This window comes from Anopheles coustani, chromosome 3, assembly GCF_943734705.1.
Source record: "Anopheles coustani chromosome 3, idAnoCousDA_361_x.2, whole genome shotgun sequence".
Lineage (NCBI taxonomy): Eukaryota > Metazoa > Arthropoda > Insecta > Diptera > Culicidae > Anopheles > Anopheles coustani.
This window is the reverse complement of record NC_071288.1, coordinates 44,775,042-44,793,212: the sequence shown is the minus strand read 5'-3', so window position 1 is coordinate 44,793,212 and position 18,171 is coordinate 44,775,042. Positions and strand designations below refer to the sequence as shown.

The following is an 18,171-nucleotide window of genomic DNA, read 5'->3' as shown; positions in this document are numbered from 1 at the left end:
CAGCGCGAACAGGAATGTGACGAGCATCCGGCCGTAGAGGAAAGTTGGCAAGCGTTGAATCAGATTACATTTTCCGAATTAATTCGGTTCCGCACCGGAACGTGGCGTGGCGGTGGAAAGTGTAAATGTAATTATTCATTATTTCTCAGTACTCTTCAAATTAACCAACCACCACTGTATGGGAGGCAGGGGGGGTGGCTGGTCGTGTTTGCGCTATGTGTCAGTTTTTGCTCAATTGAAGCGGCCCGAATCGGCTGACAGGCGGGAAGGGGGGAATCGAAGGATCTGGATAAAAAATTCATTCCATAATTAGCAGTTAATTATAAATCCACCCCGGGAAAGGGATGGATTATGCAAAAGAGTGTGAGCCGTTGTTCATGTTTCTATTTTTTTTGCACTGAATATGTGAAAAGTTTAAAGCGATGGTAAGCCGTTCGGTGAAAGTTGAATCGCGTCGTCGTTGCGCTGTAATTTTATCCTCATTTTTAACAAACAAGCTTTATCACATCCTTCTCTGACGTTCGCTCTTTCTTCTCTCTGCCCCGTGTAGCGTCCCGTAGGAAATGGAAAGTGTTGTCCCGTTGCGGGAACCTCCGTTACGGCAAATGGTGCCCTACGATGCGTCAGGCGTCGCGCGTGTTGAGTGCAGTGCTGGCGGAAAAATTAAACAATTAGCCTACCTGTTGCGTGGTGCAGTGGAAAAGTGCAGCAGCGAGCGGGAGGCTATTTTCCCGCCAACGCGTCAGTGTGCGATCGTGCGTTGTTTGCGTTGATTTTCGCTCGCCATCCGCGTCGGTTGTGTTCTATTTGCGCGATCCATCGTCATGTGTGCGGGTGTGTAGCGGGGTGGAAAAGTCCGCGTTCCGGGAGTGTGTGTGTGTGTGAACGTGTGTGCGCGCTGTGGTTTCGGTTAGTTACGGTAGCGGCGTGTACGTGATACGCCATTTTCCCCGGGCGGAAGCAGAAGGCGCCATTCGGCGAAGCGCTCGTTTGGGCACGTTTTTGCAACACTACCAACATCCACGACGACGGCGACGACGACGACGATGACGACGAGGACGATGGCAAAAGGTTGCGGGAATTGATTTTTCCGGACCCTTTCCTCGCCATTAGGAGCACCCGCTTTCCACGGCGCGGCTAAGCAACTTCAAGTCATGGACAAGTGAAGGCGTATGAATTGACGGAAAGTGTTCGTGTTCGTGTGTGTGTGTGCGTGTGTGTGTGGTCGGTGGAAACGAACGACTCGAAATTTATGCCGGTATCCTTCCCATCAGAGATATCTGCCAATTTGTGTACACGCGTGTACGGTTCAACCGCGTCATGAAGCGAATGCTGCACCGTCGATCCTCAACCGGGTAATCGGCCGCCATTTTGGAACCACTGCTCCATACCGCCAGCCACCGACGCTAACGACCGAACGCGTCCTACTTTGTGCACGAGTGAACGAACTGCAAAACAACCGCACGCAGAAGAGACAGCGAATCCGTGAACGTGGCACTGATGCGTGCGTTTCCTGTGAAAACGCCACGATTTCGCACACGAGCACGTGCGAGGTGGTAGTGAAATGAAATTAACGCGTCCCAATCCGGAGCCCCCGGTGGGGCAGTGGTAGTTTTCCAGCGCGCCGTCTAGCTTCCCAGGGCTTTTCCGCAAGGCGCCCGATTTGGGTTTTGCTGTGGTACTCCATCAAAGACACTCGCTTCCACGTAGGAGCCGAAGGATGGTGATGGCACTCGAGAACGACACGGCGGTGGACTGGGTCGGCTGGGACTCGTCGGACTACTTCCGGTTGTTCGGTGAGGCTGCGGGTAGTTCGGCGAGCGCCCCCAACGACACTGCGACGTTGGATGTGCGGGTTGGCCCACCCGGTGGTGCCGCTCCGTCACCCGGAGGTCCGGACAACCGTACATCGGTAGCGATGGCGGCCACCATGGCAGCCGCGACGCTGCTCTCGAACGCATCCTCCCGCCCGGGGCCGGCGGTCGGCACCGTCAACGACAGCTACGACGGCTACCAGTACTACGCCGACGATCCGGGAGCGTTCAACGAGTCGTTCCTGGCCGGAGCCGCCCGGGGCAGCAGCTTCGAGCTGATGGCCGAGGACATCGGAGACTTCTTCAACAATCCCAACGGGACGTACGGCAACGGGACGGGCTTTCCCGCCAACTGCTCCCTGACCAACACGACCTGCATCGGACCAAGTGAAGGTAAGCGGAAGGCCGCCGGCTGAACATTGATTTTTGTGTTAGCGTTTGCCCGCTCATACAGATAGCCTACTTTCGGTACGCTCACGAACAGACACACGGTCCGGCGCATTGTCAGTGGTCAGTAGGCCATCGTAAACTCTGATTAACGACCTCTGCGCGCCATCGAGTGGATCGAACTCCGAGTGTTGTCCCTCGGAAAATGGTGATTGTATGGGGTTTAGGAATCGACTACCAACGGGCCAAAGACCGGTACTTTTGCCTTCGCTACGCCTAACTTTACCGATGCCATTGGTCCATACGAGCGAGTTAACGAGATAAACTTTCACTCGAAACGCTACCCTCGAGCGGAGGGTTGAACTTGAATGGGGGTAGATTGTTTTTCGTGCCCAACCTCCGCTGGTGGTGGTTTGTCGAAATCAAGAGACACTCTCTACTTAAAGCACTCCTTAAATATGGAAAGATATTAAAGAGACACACCCGATATCGGATGTGGAGATATAACCGCATTTTTAACTCCGTCGCAAAACATTGCTTTGTTTCAAGTGGTGCACTCGAGCGCGAAACCTTAGGTAAATTTAATTTTCTCCACTACAGATGCAATCATTTTGAGGTAATTAATTTTTGACGAGCATGTAATCTATATCTAATTGGTTCGTCTCCCTAGACAACTGCTCGTGCCTCTCTACTTCCGCTTAATTTCGGCGTTGGTCGGTAAACTATCCACTAAACGGTGGCTTCAATTTGTGGTTTCGTATGTCCTAAGCTTTCCCGGAAACATAATACATAATGGTCGTTGGCTAGATCAACATGGTTCCGATGGTTTGATGTTTTTTTTTAAAGTAACCCAGCCTAAACCGATGATAACAATCAGATAAATCACTCAAAGCGACTGGACCGGGAACAAATGGATGTAAAACATATTCTCTGTCTTGTGAGGAGATATTAATCTACCTACGATTATCCCTTGCTTTCGGTGTGTGGTCAAGGTTTGTGGTGACCTATGTTCTCTTGTTTCCTCCAGACAAAGTGTCCAAAAACCGGTCTGATAAAAGGCAGATTTATCTCAATGCTGTAAACGGTTACTTTAGGATGATTATCCCAAAAGTCTCATTGTGGGATGGTGGACCGAACGATGGATCTACCGAGAAGGAAGGATGTTGCTTACGTTTCAACCAAGAATCCTTGTCTTTTCTTCTACTTTTTGTTCCACCAATGTTTGTAGGAACCAACCGGAGATGCTATTTATTTATGCTCATTTCAATGTAATGGAAACAAGCACAGGTAGATGAGGATTCCTTCTGAGATAGCAAAAACATTGGCCATCCCGGAAGGGACACATTTTCACTGGCGTCCGAATGAAGGACAAAAACAAAAATGGAGATTCTCTTCCAACCGGAGTGGGCCACCAGCGGAAGTGAAAGCAAATTCCTGTTTCGCAGTGAGCGAACATAAATTTTCCACTCAAGAATGGTTTCGCCCGTTGGGTGAGTTTGGACAAAACGCTTGATGTTTCTGCGCGCTCGTAGTGGGTGTGTCTTGTTATTTGTTTTTTATTGCAATGTGACCCCGCATCCGCTTAGAATTTGATGAACGCTCTTAAGTGATGAAAAGGGTCTATGGTGGAAAACTGCAAATCTTCGTAATGAGCGATGATGAGTTTGTTGTGGTGGTTCTTTTTGAAACTAATCATTTACGGTACAGTTCAACCAAACAATATATTTTGAAATAATTCAGGTGATGTTTGCATTAAATGAAAAAGAAAAAGAAACAATTTTCTGAAAGGAATGACAGTTTTGCCAGTATCACTTATGGAGAAAGGTTAAAAATTCAGTTGGAAGCCTAGTTCTGGCCATAGACCGTGCTGCTGAACTTGCAGCACTTGAGACAAAATGCAATGCTGGCCGAAGTGATAAATAGAAGGTAAAATATTTTAGTTTCTTTTCTTGGGTCAAAAGGTCCCCTTAACTGGCTAAGGAGTTGGGAAAAACCTAGAATAGACGGTCATAGATTCTATAACTTATTTAAAGCTGGTAAGCATATATTTTTGAGGCATGTTACAATACAATTCAAAGGTGTTGGAGATCTTAAATTCCCGTAGAAGACCGAATTGGGGCTGACAATCATCGAGAAGGGAGCGCCAATGTTTCTATTCTTTCCTTCAAGTCTTATTGGCGTAATGGAGAGATATAAAAGCAAGGGGAAGCACTGCCGCCTGGGCTTAGCTAAATTTTTCATAAAACATTATAAAGAGTACCAAGTAGTCAAGTATCACTAATGCATACAACACTGCTACACTGAAGTCGAAACATATTACAATTCTGAAAAGTAGGATCTATTCCAACAATTTTGAAGCCCAATGGAAGCATCAGCTGAATCGTGAAGTCAACACAAGAACTTAAAAAAATGTCACCTAGCAGGCTATTCACATATTTTTTTAAGTACTAAACTGATGTTACTAAACAATAAAATTTAAGTCAAATAACTACTTTGCATAGTTTCATTCCTATTGGCGATGCTAGTTTGTCCATTTGGCTTAATGCAAGCGTTAATATAAAACAACATAGTTTTATTCGATCCTCTCTCTTTGATGAAGCTATTCAGCATAAAAGAAATAACGATGCACAACGGCAACAGTCAAGCTGTACCGGTTCACCTTAAAATGATGGAAGACAAATATTGATACAGCCCGGGAAAGTGCAAGGGAAAATTAATTTACCACCGTACGAAACAATAATAAGTGAACCTTGCTCTTCACTAACCGGGTACAATACTGAAGTCAAATGCTGGAGCGATGTTAAGCGCTAAGTAACACAATTCTCTCGCCAGGAACGGAAGGAACAATATGCAGCGGTTTTGACACGACGGACAATGGCCGATGAGTGGCGAGAAACATTCCTGGCCGCACGATGTGCACGCTCCGGGGGTTCCATCCGAGCGGTTAATTAAAATGGAGACGAGTTCTCTGCATGAAATAAATTAAAATTATTTCCACCACACCACACCGGATGCTGGCTGGCGGAATTTAGACGCACAGGGCTAGGGTCCATTTAGCTTGCTCCCAGCGAGACTCCAAAGCACGGACGGCACAACGCCGCTGCCGATGATGTGCCGGTCGGATGTTGTGCTCTCGGACTCTGCTGAGGGGAATAGAGTTAAAAAATCCAACGAACATGGTTCCACGAACGCAACGGACAAGGCTGTACTGCTACTTCACTCCTTGCATTGGACTTGTTTTTCCGTGCTATGAAGCTGCGCCGGCCCACCGGAAGGCGCGTTTCGGCAAACGTTCGTCTGCTTCTCACTTTCAGTTTTCGGTAATGGTCCCCGACTCGCCGGCATCATTACGAGCCATCCCCGTTTGTCCGGCAACCCGACCAAAAGGTTACTTTCCCACGTTTTCCAGCCGTTTCGCCAGCGCACGTAACGCATTCCGTCTGTGTTGGGGTGCGTTTTGCGTGCGAGTGAAGGGTAACATTGAAAATGGAAAGGTTTTTCAAACGATCGCTCTACACATTTTGGGGGGTTTTCTAGGCGTCGTTTTTCGTAGACTCGCAAAAAAGTAACAATGTTAAACGGCCGCTGCAATGGTGATGGTAGTGGGTTGCATTACAAAAACAATACTACTTAAGTGAACCGTACACTTACAAAATAAAAGCCCTTTTCTGTGGGAAAGTAGTGTGTTCCAAAATAAGGGGTTATGTACCACTGTTTTTTTTTCGCTTTGGATCACAGATGAAATGTTTGCATAGCAGAAGGGATGGAAATTTTTATGAACAATACTTAGTAGCAAACCATTTAGGATGGAAATTGAACAAACATGCTTATAAACATGCTGGAAATAATTTTAAGAAATATTTTCATTGAGGTAACCAATTTATTATTAAAGTTCTGGAATGTATGAAACTGTTCAACTAGAAAATTAACTTTTATGGGAACACAAATTTGCATCAATAACTATTCTTTCATTAGTTTAGATACGTAGTTTTACAATAATTTTTGTGATGCTATTTTGCAACATGTTGAATTTTTTACCATATTATGATTGAACTTTCCAATTGTTTCAATTTTATATATGTTGATTTCGAGCAAGCTCAATTTTTTAATGCAAATAATGTAATTTATTTTCTCGAATGAAATATTGCTTTTTTCATAAAAAAGGTATTGGTATGAAAAACTAAAGGTTGTTTGATTCGATCTTTTCGCCAAAGATTGTTTACATGCGCATTATTGTAAACCTTACAAATGTTAGACACATAAATATTGACCATTTAATTTCCAATATCCGGTCCTTCGGAGCTGTGTTTGAATTTCTGAAAAGAAAATAAACGTGTTTTTTTTTATATTCGTTTAGTATGCTTCAAATATTTTGTTTGTGATAAACATGCAATACCAAACATTATCCAGAGAAACATAAATCATTATCCTGATACCGCATAGTAACGGTTTGATTGCATAGCATATATCTAGCTTGGCTTCGAAACATACTGTTGATTGAAACTTATGATTAATTAAACATTTCATCATTTTTTATTAGGTGACTTGAAGAAAACAAAGTTTCATCTTTGCTTCTCGTCGCCAGGAAATTCAACTTCTGCTCCATGGCTTACGCTTGGAAACATCTTAATGCTCGATCCGCTTTCGGTGCTGCTCGCACAAAATTAATCTAAATTCGCTGCCAAATATTTAATTAAACAATCGCGGGCCCAGAAAAGAGCAACCGTTTTCGAGCAAATCCTCGTTATCAGTCCGCTTTTCGTCCGGTGCGCGTTTTCACCGCGATACAGCCAGCCCTAAAGGTACTGTTTTTGCCAGCAAGAAAACATCCCACGCGGCCAGCCCCATTGAGGTGGATTTTTCCGAACCAAAGATTCGAAATCCAGAACCGTGCGCCATGGGCTGAGGCTCATAAAGGTGGCGGCCGGCATTGGCCCGGGCAGATTACAGTGTAGCTTTCTAATTTGGCCACCCCAAAGGCCAACGATTGTATACTTTAGTTCGCGCGGTTTAAACTTTACTTCCACGCCGTCGGTGGAGGAATATTCATCATCAATTTACAAGGCAATCCTTGCGTTTAATTAATAATTGAATTAAATCACTCATAAAATCCGGCAGCCGGAAAAGTCTGGCGTCTCATCCCGGCGCGTCCTGTCTGTTTCGATTAGGACACCTTGGTTTCGTTTAATTCGGGGTGGCAGGAAGTTTCCAAGTTGGTGCAAAGTGAAAGCAACACCTCCGGCGATGGAGACGATTCCGGAAGGAAGACTTGTTTACGGGATTCAAAGATTAAATTAAATCGATTTGAAAGTTTAGCTGTGAGAAAAATTACTTTAGCATCTTTAAGCTATTTTTGAGAATTTCTCAAAACAACATTTAGTTTGATTTTCCACGATTGCTTAAACATTTTTCCTGGCAAAGAAAGGATTTCACCATCATATTTATGTACATGCATGCCGAGGAAGAACAGACGAGCATGCAAATGATGATGAGAAAAGGTTGAAGGTGTTAATTTTGTGCGAGAAAAATCGGAACCCATCAAACCGCGGTCCATTAGCAACTTCCCGGCCCTTTTCGTCCCGATGACGGGCGATCCTTCACGAAGGGATCAAACGTCGTAGGCGCCGTGCGTCTCAGGGTTCGCAAAAGCGCAAGAGAATGTTCACTCGCTAATTAACGGCGGCAGCGGTGCGGTCGGCGAGAAAAGTGATACTTGCCACCGCCTTCGAAACCTTCTGGATGGTGAGCCGATTTCCCGACGGGATGGCTGTTAAATGGTTAATGCAAAGAAGAAGACGCAGAAACAAAGTGAATGAACACAAAAAAAAGGTGGACTGCAAAAGGGCTACTATAATATTGAAACTAGCCCGATTGCTTCGGCAGACCCGCTCCAAGCCTAGCATTCGAAGTAATTTTCTGGGGCTTTAAGCTTCGTGTTTAATTTCGCTCGGAATGTCCCAGCGGAGCAGTGTCAGGCAACCTGCCATAACCGTAAAAAAGGGGACGCTGTGCGACGGAGAGCTGCACATAGAAATCGAGCGAAGAAAGAAGTGGGATAGGAAATGGAAAATCCTCGCAAAAAGGACGCTTGTACTCCGAGGGCCGACGGGAACAATCGACGGGACAATCGAAGGACGAAGCGAGAGCTTAATTGCATTAGTGTTCCGGCGGGCTGTGAAGTGGTTCACTTGATTTAATTTTTCGCCTCTCTCCAACTCTACCCCCCCCCCACCCCCTCCGCTCTTTGTCGTTCGTGAACGTCGGTACCCTTCAAAGCGGACAATTTGTTGACGGACGGCTCCGGATAACGCAGGAGCAAGAAAAAGTCCGTTAGAAGCATTTCAGTGTTTATTCTCGGGCTGGAAAATTGTACTCTCTGTATCGCTTCGTTGCTTGTGGTTGACGGAATAGATGAGGAGAAATAGAACCATTTCTCACCTGCCCCACCCCGTCATCGCCATCCTTCACTGGGTGGCTTGTGTGCAGAGAAATTGAATTCATTTTCCTAATCTGCTGAATAAATTATAATTATAAATGTGCTTCCCTTTCGAGAATGCTGTACGATTTTTTTTATCATTCGCCTCCAAACACAACCTCCACAATTGAACCTTCTTGAACGTTAAGTTCGTCTGCATCAACGGCTTCTCCGGGGATCCTAATGCCTACGCCGATTGGGCCTCGGACCGTGTCGGACTGGCACTTCAAGTGATGATGGTTGTTGTGGCAGCGCTTGACCACCTGACAAGCTGTACTCCGCGCCGGGAATGGCTAGATCTGACATCGAGCCAGATTTAGAGATTAGCTTGAACCAAGTCGAGAACGCCATCGGCTCCTCGCGATCGCCAAGTTACTCTTTCGACTCGTCCGAGAATGAAACAGTCTTAAAAAAGCTAATTAAGAGAGACAGCAAGTACTAATCACCGGGCGAGTAAGTTGAAGTAAGGGTGTATTTGCTGAATTGGATTGAGTCATTTTGTCTTTCGACGGTTTTGAATGGAGGCACGGTTCTGGTCAGAGAAAATGAACTGAGCCATCTGAACTGTTTCAAAGGTGTTCATCAAATTGAATCTATGTTGGTAGCTCTTCGAAAAAAAAACATTCAAAAAAACGCAACAGAATATTCCTCCAGATTATGCTCTGGGTTACATTTAGAACACATATTATTCTGGATTTATCTATAAGTAAATTTTAAAATTTCTGAATTTTTGAAAGAATTTGAATAAGTGGATTTTCAAAGGTTTTTTTATCGATTTTTTTCAAAGGAAGAATCGATGATTTTCAAATAAGAAAATTGAAAAATCATAATAAACACTTACTGCTTAAAAAAAAGCTTATGAACCTCCTGATATACGTTACATTTTTCAGTGTTTTTGGTTGATATGATAATTCAAAGATTTTGTAGATTTAGGTTAAAAGCCATTAATAAAATTTAGTTACTGCTTACCAATTCAGGTTGAAACTGCGAGCTACTGCTCCAGAATCCAGATGAATATAATTATTTATTAATTTATTTTAGATTCTTATAGTTCAACAGTTCCTTATAGTTCAACAGTTCAAATACAGTAACAGAAAGTAAATAAAGATAGCTCCGTTCAATTCGATTTTTTTTGCAACTTGCTAGTGGAATGACGGAAGGATTAAAACAATTAAAAAAGGCCAAAAACTAGCCATCAAACATACTACAAAGAAACCGTTTGTGGATCATATAAACCTTATAGTGATTGTGATGTTTTAGCTACTTAAAAAAGAGGTCAAAATGACAGATGAGAAGAATTATCGCAAGATTCCAAAGCACTGTACTTTAGTGTTAAATTGTTATTTTCCTGGAATTTTAAAATACGTTTGAGTAATCTCTTTTACAGCTACATTACGCTAAAACGGATTTGCTGAATATATAGTAAAGTGGATTTGCTACTTTTTTCATCCTAAAAAAAAATAAATAAAGCATAAAACCACCCAATCTTGAGAGGTCGCATGTGTGACCGTAGTATGAAAATAAAGTGTTAAAAGAAAGTCCACTGGAAGGTCAAAAGTGAATCCCTTTACCGAGGAAACCGGAGCCCGGCGATGCAATGAAAAGAAAAGTAAAAGCGGCAAGCCGTACCGTGCTGAATGTTTTACATCACATTTGAGACCGAATGGGAAAACAGGGGCCGTAAATTCGTTTCCGGAAATGGTGGCCGCCCGCGAGCAGAAGTGCAAAAATCTTATTAAGTACAACTTCAAACACACCTCACGGTGTGCTGCTGTGTGCAGGAAGATACTGTATTTTGCCTGTTGTTTTTTTGGGTTCTATTGTAACCCTCTGCCCATTCCGCGATTCCACCGTTGATGTTGCAAATGGTGCGAAGAACCAGAGTCGAGTGTTTCTTTTTCCTCTGTTTCCCGCGCTCCATGTATGACTGGAATCCTCCCGGGAACCTCAACCCTTTGCATTGCCCGGATGAACGGTTTATTCTGTGACTTTTCTGCCGCTCCGCTCGGTAACGGAACTCGAAAGCGCACCGCAACCGAAGGACGTTAAAGTAGGGTTAGTGTGTTTACGGTGCTTCCGGTGCCTCGGTTTTGGGGTGAAGGCAACCCGTCCAGCTTTATGCCAGCTTTATCCTGCTCCACTCTCCTTCAATGCCACCGGTCCCCTATCCGAGCGCGCTTCAGGCCCTAGCTGGGTCGGTTTTGTGGTTTTGCCTTCCGACAGGGCTCCAGTGGCGTCTACCTGTTTGCGAAGGCACTGCAAACAGCATCCCAGATAAACTCCGGGCCAGCGGCGCGAACCATCCCTTCCGCCGCGCAGCGCATTAAGATTTATTAATATTGAGATGTCATAATTCGGTGTTTACGGACGGAATAAAATGTGCTTATTTATCTACCGCCGCCGGGAACTCTGCGGTGGAGAGATCTGCTACAGCGGTTTCATTTCCGAGCTCCGTTCGGGCACCATACCAGACTGGCTGCCTTCTCCGTAGGTTCACGTAGGAGAGGCTTTCGAGTCATCTCGAGCTCGGGACTATCCTGCTCGGGTGGTTCTGTTGCTCGTACGGTGATAAGCAAGACTCCCCGCGGAGCTGATGGACGTGCGGTAGCCGACGTCTAGACCGACGGTGCTCGAGATGGTTCCACTCAACAATTGGCTTTCAGTAAACCGCAGTCCTATCCGGTTTCCCGGTGCGTACCGGGGATGAGCCGTTGAGCGCCGGACCGAAACGAAACACGGACACAGCCAGCTCGGCGCATTTGGCACATCAGGCCCACCGCCACTTGATTGGTTATGGTTTCCGGTTGCGTGAAGAAGTGTCACTTGGAATGGAGATCTTCCTCGGGTCCATGGATCCTTCCTCTACGTAGCACGAAGCGTATGTCGAAAACTCGTGTCTGCCTGCTGACCGACATCGTGCTTGTGCCACAAGTGGGACGGACATTCTGGAGAAATTGAACTAGCGAAACACCACCTCCACCACCGGGTTGGGGGAGAGAGAAAGGTGTCCACAAACTTTGGAGTAAAGAACTGCTACGGAACAAACAAAACAATTGGATGCTGTGAAGTGGCATCGATCGGCGGGCCGTGTGATGCGGCTTGACACTGTCGCTTGCCTTCAAGCTCACATAGACATCGTTGTATCGGGGACACTTGCTCTGCCTCAACCGTGTGTTTCTGTGTGTCACTTTTTTGCACTCTCGTTACCATCAACACTCATCAGGCTTTGGATCAGTAATTACAATCCGATGGGTTCCTTTCGCAAGGCCGCACTCGATGCGAACGTTCGAAGAGCGACACCGTATTCCCGTCGGTTATCCGAACTAATTACTTTTGCTTGCATCGGTCTTCCAGCAACGCACCGGAGCACGTTCACCAACCATTCTGCGGCGAGATTTGAGACGGCAAACGAAAGCCCATGAGTTATGTGGTGAAATTACATCCGTTTCGGACAAACGTCGTTAGCTTCCATCCCGTACCTTCATACTCGTAGTGTGATCTCGTTTGATTAACGTCTGCACTATAATTCAAACTCTTTTTTAACTCACACTTTTTCTTTACCCTTTCTTTTGATTCACAGTGAAAGAGTACCACTACTGGTGCCTGATACTGGTGCTGTTCCCCATCCTGACGCTGTTCGGCAACGTGCTGGTGATACTGGCCGTCTGCCGCGAACGGACCTTACAGACAGTGACCAATTATTTTATAGTGTCGTTGGCGATAGCCGATCTACTAGTGGCCGTGGTCGTGATGCCGTTTGCGGTGTACGTTTTGGTAAGTACCTTGGGTGGGGAGGGAAAACAAATTATAGCGAATGATTGTGTCGGTTTCATTTGGCTGACATGTTGGTTTATCGATGCAATGCTTCCAATCGAAACCCGGAAGGAGAGAATTCTTTGTCCGACCGTTATTGTTCCAAAACCAGTAGCATTTTTCCGGTTTCAGGGTATTTACTTTCGGAAATTCCAAGCGTATTTGACATTCCATCGCGTTCACGAATGTCTTTGGTAGGATTAATTAGAACGTTCTTTTTTCGATTTACCTTCACATTCCGGACGGTATTAGTGGTTTATTAATTTCATTTCGCACATTCGTTCGTTGTATGTATTTAATTATCGTCTTGGGATCATCAAATGACATTTTTAAAAAGTTGTAAGTAATCATTTTGGAAATAAATAAGACGCTAACGAGGGCTTCGAACTATCCAAACTAGTTTTGGAAGTGTTTGAAAAATTTGTTTTGGAGAGTTAATTGTACAGCGATTAAAATAGTTTCATTTAAATTTCAATATTATATTTTTGATGTTGTGATTGATGAATGAATTGTTTAATTTATTTATCACCAACCCGGTGGATTTTTCTATCTGCAAAGTCTAACCAGCCGGCAGACAAACGGTACACAGCCTTTGGTGTTATTGCAAACTTTTCTCTTATGCCTAAGCATCAGAAAAGTTTTGAAATAATTCGAACAACTGCTCCATTTGGGGCGTAGCACTCCGAATGTTTTGCCCTTTTTTCCACAAACATCACCACACTCTCAGCCCTCATTCCGACCGGTGGCCAACCTTCGGGGCATTTTCATGCCGAAGAAATTTACAATGGGAACTTCTGGAAGAACTTCTCGAGAAAAGCGGTCAACAGAAGACGTTCGAAATTATTTCATCCTCTGTGGGCTGGTAGCATTTCAACATAAACAGAAACAGCTGTCGATTGGAGCAGAAATGAAAGAAAATGAAACCTTTTGCGAACGGTTTTTGGGAAAGTTTGGCCGCAGAAAGCACGCCACCTTTCCCGGGGCACGTGTGCCTCTTAAGATGTTGCAACACACTGAAATTAATGTTTAATAAGCAATTTTATTTATCAACTTTTGCGCCTCTTACCAACGTTCCTTTGGTCGGTGAGTGGCCACTTTTGAGTTGAACAGTACGGAAGCCGTAGAATTGGTCCTGGTTTATCACACAATTCCTTTCCTTTTCAGCTTTTACCCTTTGCCAAAACGCAACCGGAGTTTCCGGTCTAATGGATTCTTGGGTTCGAGCTTTGGTTTGTGTTGTGTCACTGCAAACGGTGGCAAGAGTGTGGAACTTTTCTCTTCCCCTACCGGACAGGTCTACAATGCATACGAGCACAGACTTACACACACAGCCACTTATAGTTGATGATATTTAATTAAGGAAAGGCTGGTCGTCCGGTCATATTTAATTCAAACGAAATTTTCCGGGCTCGTACCGTGTACAGGGAATGTTGTGGGGAAAAGTTATCCCGGTGTCGGTCCGATCGTTTCATTTTCCGTTTGAAATGAAGCTATTTGCTTCAAAATGGTCAGTATGTTCGCATCAAGTTTACACTCGATGGCCAGTTGAATCCAAGTGTCGTTTTAGTCCCGTCTAATTAAATGAGATAATGTTGCTTAGCAGCTGTTGTACGAGAACTTCCGACGAGGTAATCAAACCTACCGGAGGCGATGGAAAGGTAGATGGGGTGGGTACTAAATTTTCAATGGTAACAATTAAACGTATGCCTCTAATGAATTTATTTGGGGATTCACTCCGAACTCCACATGTTCAAGCTTCTAACATTCAATCACACCTTGCGCCCTTCAGCATACCTCGTCAAACGGTGATGAATTCGAGAGCGTTGGATATAATCCAATCGCCCGGGACAGCAAAGAATGTCCTTTTTCATTTCCTCGACACAATCGGACCCGGTCTATCGAAAAGACCAATCTCATCAAATAGAGATTAGGAATTGGTGCTTCCAGAAAAACCTCATCGGGATGGTTCCCCCCCGCAAAAGCTGACGAATTTCGCACGAAGCTGTGTAATTTTCTTCCCGAATTACATCTTCCTTATTTCCTTGTTTGCGCAACGTGTCTGGTCGATCCATTAATTATACTACCTCCTTCCTATATGCGTGCCATCCTCGTGGTACCACGTGGCCTTTGAGCAGAACCTTTCTATTAAGACTTTTTTCGTCTTTGTTTCAGCTACACCCAAATAACTCTGTCCCATTAGTGTCTGCCGGAGTGCCGGGCACACATCAGCCCTCGGGCATGTCTACGCATCGGTCATTACCTAGTTTTTTTTTTCCCGGGGCCTCGATGGTTGGAAGTAGTTTTTGATAGATTCGATAATGCATTACCGTTGTCCACGTTTTGGGCCGGGCGGACTTTGGCTTATGGCGATGGATGCAACACTGTCGCCCCTGGCGGGTGTGCCTGGCGATGACTAATTGAACGCTTAATTACTGTGCTGGTGGGCTTTGGGAAAAGCGTCATTTGGGCGGCCGGGAAACGACTTTGAAAATCAGTTTTCCGTCCGTTGATTAAGAAGTTAATCAATCTACCAACCCGATCGGCTGCCGTGTGGTCAGTTGGACGTAGTAGACCTTTACTGCGGCCGGTTCGCAAAGGGAGAAGCTTTTAGGCCTTGCCATTAGCCATTTACTTGTCCTGTCTTTCGAGGGCTGGACACTAAATGCATTGATCAGTTTAACCAGTTTTCCAGCTAATAAATAGGTAATTTACTCTGGAAAGGGTTTTTCGTTTGCAAAAAGAACCCCAGATGGCGGGATTGTACGCTCAACTTTCCTACAGAATATAAATTGAGAATTACACAACGCTTGTGCAGTGTCTCTTTTTTTTTTTATCCTCACTTCTGACCATTTAAATGCTTATGGGCGGAAAGGATATGCGAAGAATCGTAGCAAACGTAAACCGTAATAACTTCATTGTGGGTGCGCTTATGCGTCTGTCTCCATCGGGGCTCATCCGATGCATGTTAAATAGCGATGGACCCTTTTGCGGTGCGGCCTTTTCTTACAACCGAAATAATGCATAAAAAATGGTAACTTTACCAATGTTTTGCAAATGCGGGAGGTCTGTGGTATGCTGTGTTTTTTTTTGCTTCGCTTGCGAATAATTCACCATTGAATGAGGATCCCGGGCGAAATGGAAATGGATGGAATGTTCCATTCGTTGAGGTTAGGGATTTTCTTTCTTCCCATCGCTGTCGGACGTGGATCGATGCTATTGGACAAAGTGTGGAAAAGCATATTTGATTCGTTGGGATTATCCCTAGAGAAGAACCTTTTGGGTGAGAATACCGGAAATAGGTTCCATGATGGGATTCTAACCCTGAGTTAAGATGTGTTGGGAATTATTTTTCATTCAGTTTTTTGTTTGTTACTATTGGAAGGCTTATTTAGAGACGTAATAAAGTTTGGATGCGGCTTTTTAACGTGAAGAAAAGTAAAATTAAATATAATACAATAATCCATCCGAAAACAGCTTCAAAACGGTTGACATACTTTTTGTTAAACTAGTTTTTTTGATAATAAATCTATAAAAGCAGTGTTGAATCAAATCAGTTTTGTCATTTCAATAAAAATTAACCGTTTTTACTCATGTACTCAACACCTTATTTTGTGTAACACTCCCCTCCCGTTTGAAATCCCGTATACAAACTCCACTAACTGAGTGGTTCCATTAGACAGTACGATTGATCGATGCAAACACGTAAGCGAGATGCAGACAATTTCAACAATTTCTACCTTGAGCTTAGATAGCAATAGCACCGTTGAACGAGCGAAGCGAGCGTGAAAGTGAGATGCACAATTCCTACGCTCCGGTTTTCCCACGCACTTTACGGTTTCCCCACCCGCTGTGCTTTTGCTAAGGATACTATGGATACAAGATGGTAGGGGAAATTTTTCTTGCGCTGAACGAGTTTTTGGTAGTCGATGGTTACTTTGCCGAAATAAAACAAAGCAAAGCGTGAACGTGCTACACAGTTTCATTCAAAGTTTGCAATACGAAGGAAATGAAACGTTTTCGAGATTTAAGGGACAATTTTTTCGAAAATTGCATTTACTCTTGGGAAAAGTGGTGCTGCAACGTGATGGAAATAACCAACGCAGAATAAAATTAAGTATAAAACTAAATCCATAAGGTTAGGCCCTATAAACGGGCCCTGTAACCGGGAGCTGTCAACGGGCCTACTTACCGGGCCCTAAAAACGGGCCGTATTTCCGGGCCATGTAAACGGGTCCTGTAAATTGGCCGTGTTATCGGGCCCTCTAACCGGGACCTGTCAACGGGCCGACTTACTGGGACCTGTAAATTGGCCGTGTTACCGGGCCCTTTAACCGGGACCAGTCAACGGGTCCTGTAAACGGGCCCTGTAAACGGGCACTGTAACCTGGCCCTGTAAACGGACCCTGTAACCGGGTCCTTAAACGGACATTGTAACCGGGTCCTGTAACTGGGTCCTGTAAAATGGGTCCTGTAACTGGGTCGTGTAACCGGGCCGTTTTACCTAGTCCCGTATACAAACTCCGCTAACTGAGTGGTTCCATTAGACAGTACGATTGAGCGAAGCGAGCACGTAAGCGAGATGAAATTTCTACCTTGAGCTTAGATAGCAATAACGAAGGTGAACGAGCGAAGCGAGCGTGAAAGTGAGATGCACAATTTCGACAATTTCTACCTTGAGCTTAGATAGCAATAGCACCGTTGAACGAGCGAAGCGACCGCGAAAGTAGGATGCACAATTTCGACGTTCCGGTTTTCCCACGCACTGTACGGTTTCCCCACTTGCTGTTATTTTGCTAAGGATACTATGGATGCAGCATGGTAGGGGAAATTTTTCTTGCGCTGGACGAGTTTTTGGTAGTCGATGGTTACTTTGCCGAAATGAAAACGGCAAAGCGTGAACGTGCTACACAGTTTCATTCAAAGTTTGCAGTACGAAGGAAATGAAACGTTTTCGAGATTTTAGGGACAATTTTTTCGAACATTGCATGTATTCTTGGAAAAAGTGGTGCTGCAACGTAATGGAAATAACCAATGCAGAATAAAATTAAGCAGTAAACTACATTCATAAGGTTAGGCCCTGTAAACGGGCCCTGTAACCGGGATCTGTCAACGGGCCGACTTACCGGGCCCTGTGAACTGAGTCCTGTAACCGGGCCGTGTAACCGGGCCCTGTAAATTGGCCGTGTTACCGGGCCCTTTAACTGGGAACATTCAACGTGTCCTGTAAACGGGCCCTGTAAACGGGCACTGTAACTGGGACCCGTGCAATGGGTACTGTAACTGGCCCGTGTAACCGGGCCGTTTTACCTAGTCGCTATACAAACTCCGCTAACTGAGTGGTTCCATTAGACAGTACGATTGAGCGAAGTGAACACGTAAGCGAGATGCAAACAATTTGGACAATTTCGACCTTGAGCTTAGATAGCAATAGCAAAAGTGAACGAGCGAAGCGAGCACGTAAGCGAGATGCACAATTTCGACAATTTCGACGTTCCGGTTTTCCCACGCACTTTCCCCAGGTTTCCCCAGCCGCTGTGCTTTTGCTAAGGATACTATGGATGCAGGATGGTAGGGGAAATTTTTCTTGCGCTGAACGAGTTTTTGGTAGTCGATGGTTACTTTGCCGAAATAAAACAAAGCAAAACGTGAACGTGCTACACAGTTTCATTCAAAGTTTGCAGT

The 18,171-nt window shown here is 44.9% G+C and overlaps 1 protein-coding gene across 1 annotated transcript in view; it reads left to right on the top strand.

Annotated features, from left to right (window-relative positions):
• Positions 1–1,720: 1,720 nt before the first annotated feature.
• The window catches only part of LOC131261905 (dopamine D2-like receptor), a 98,452-nt gene continuing 82,001 nt past the window's right edge, over positions 1,721–18,171 (top strand). The window contains exons 1-2 of the mRNA XM_058263765.1: positions 1,721–2,207; positions 12,257–12,450. Of these exons, the coding sequence (XP_058119748.1) occupies positions 1,721–2,207; positions 12,257–12,450 (681 nt within the window). The remainder of the gene's footprint in view (positions 2,208–12,256; positions 12,451–18,171) is intronic.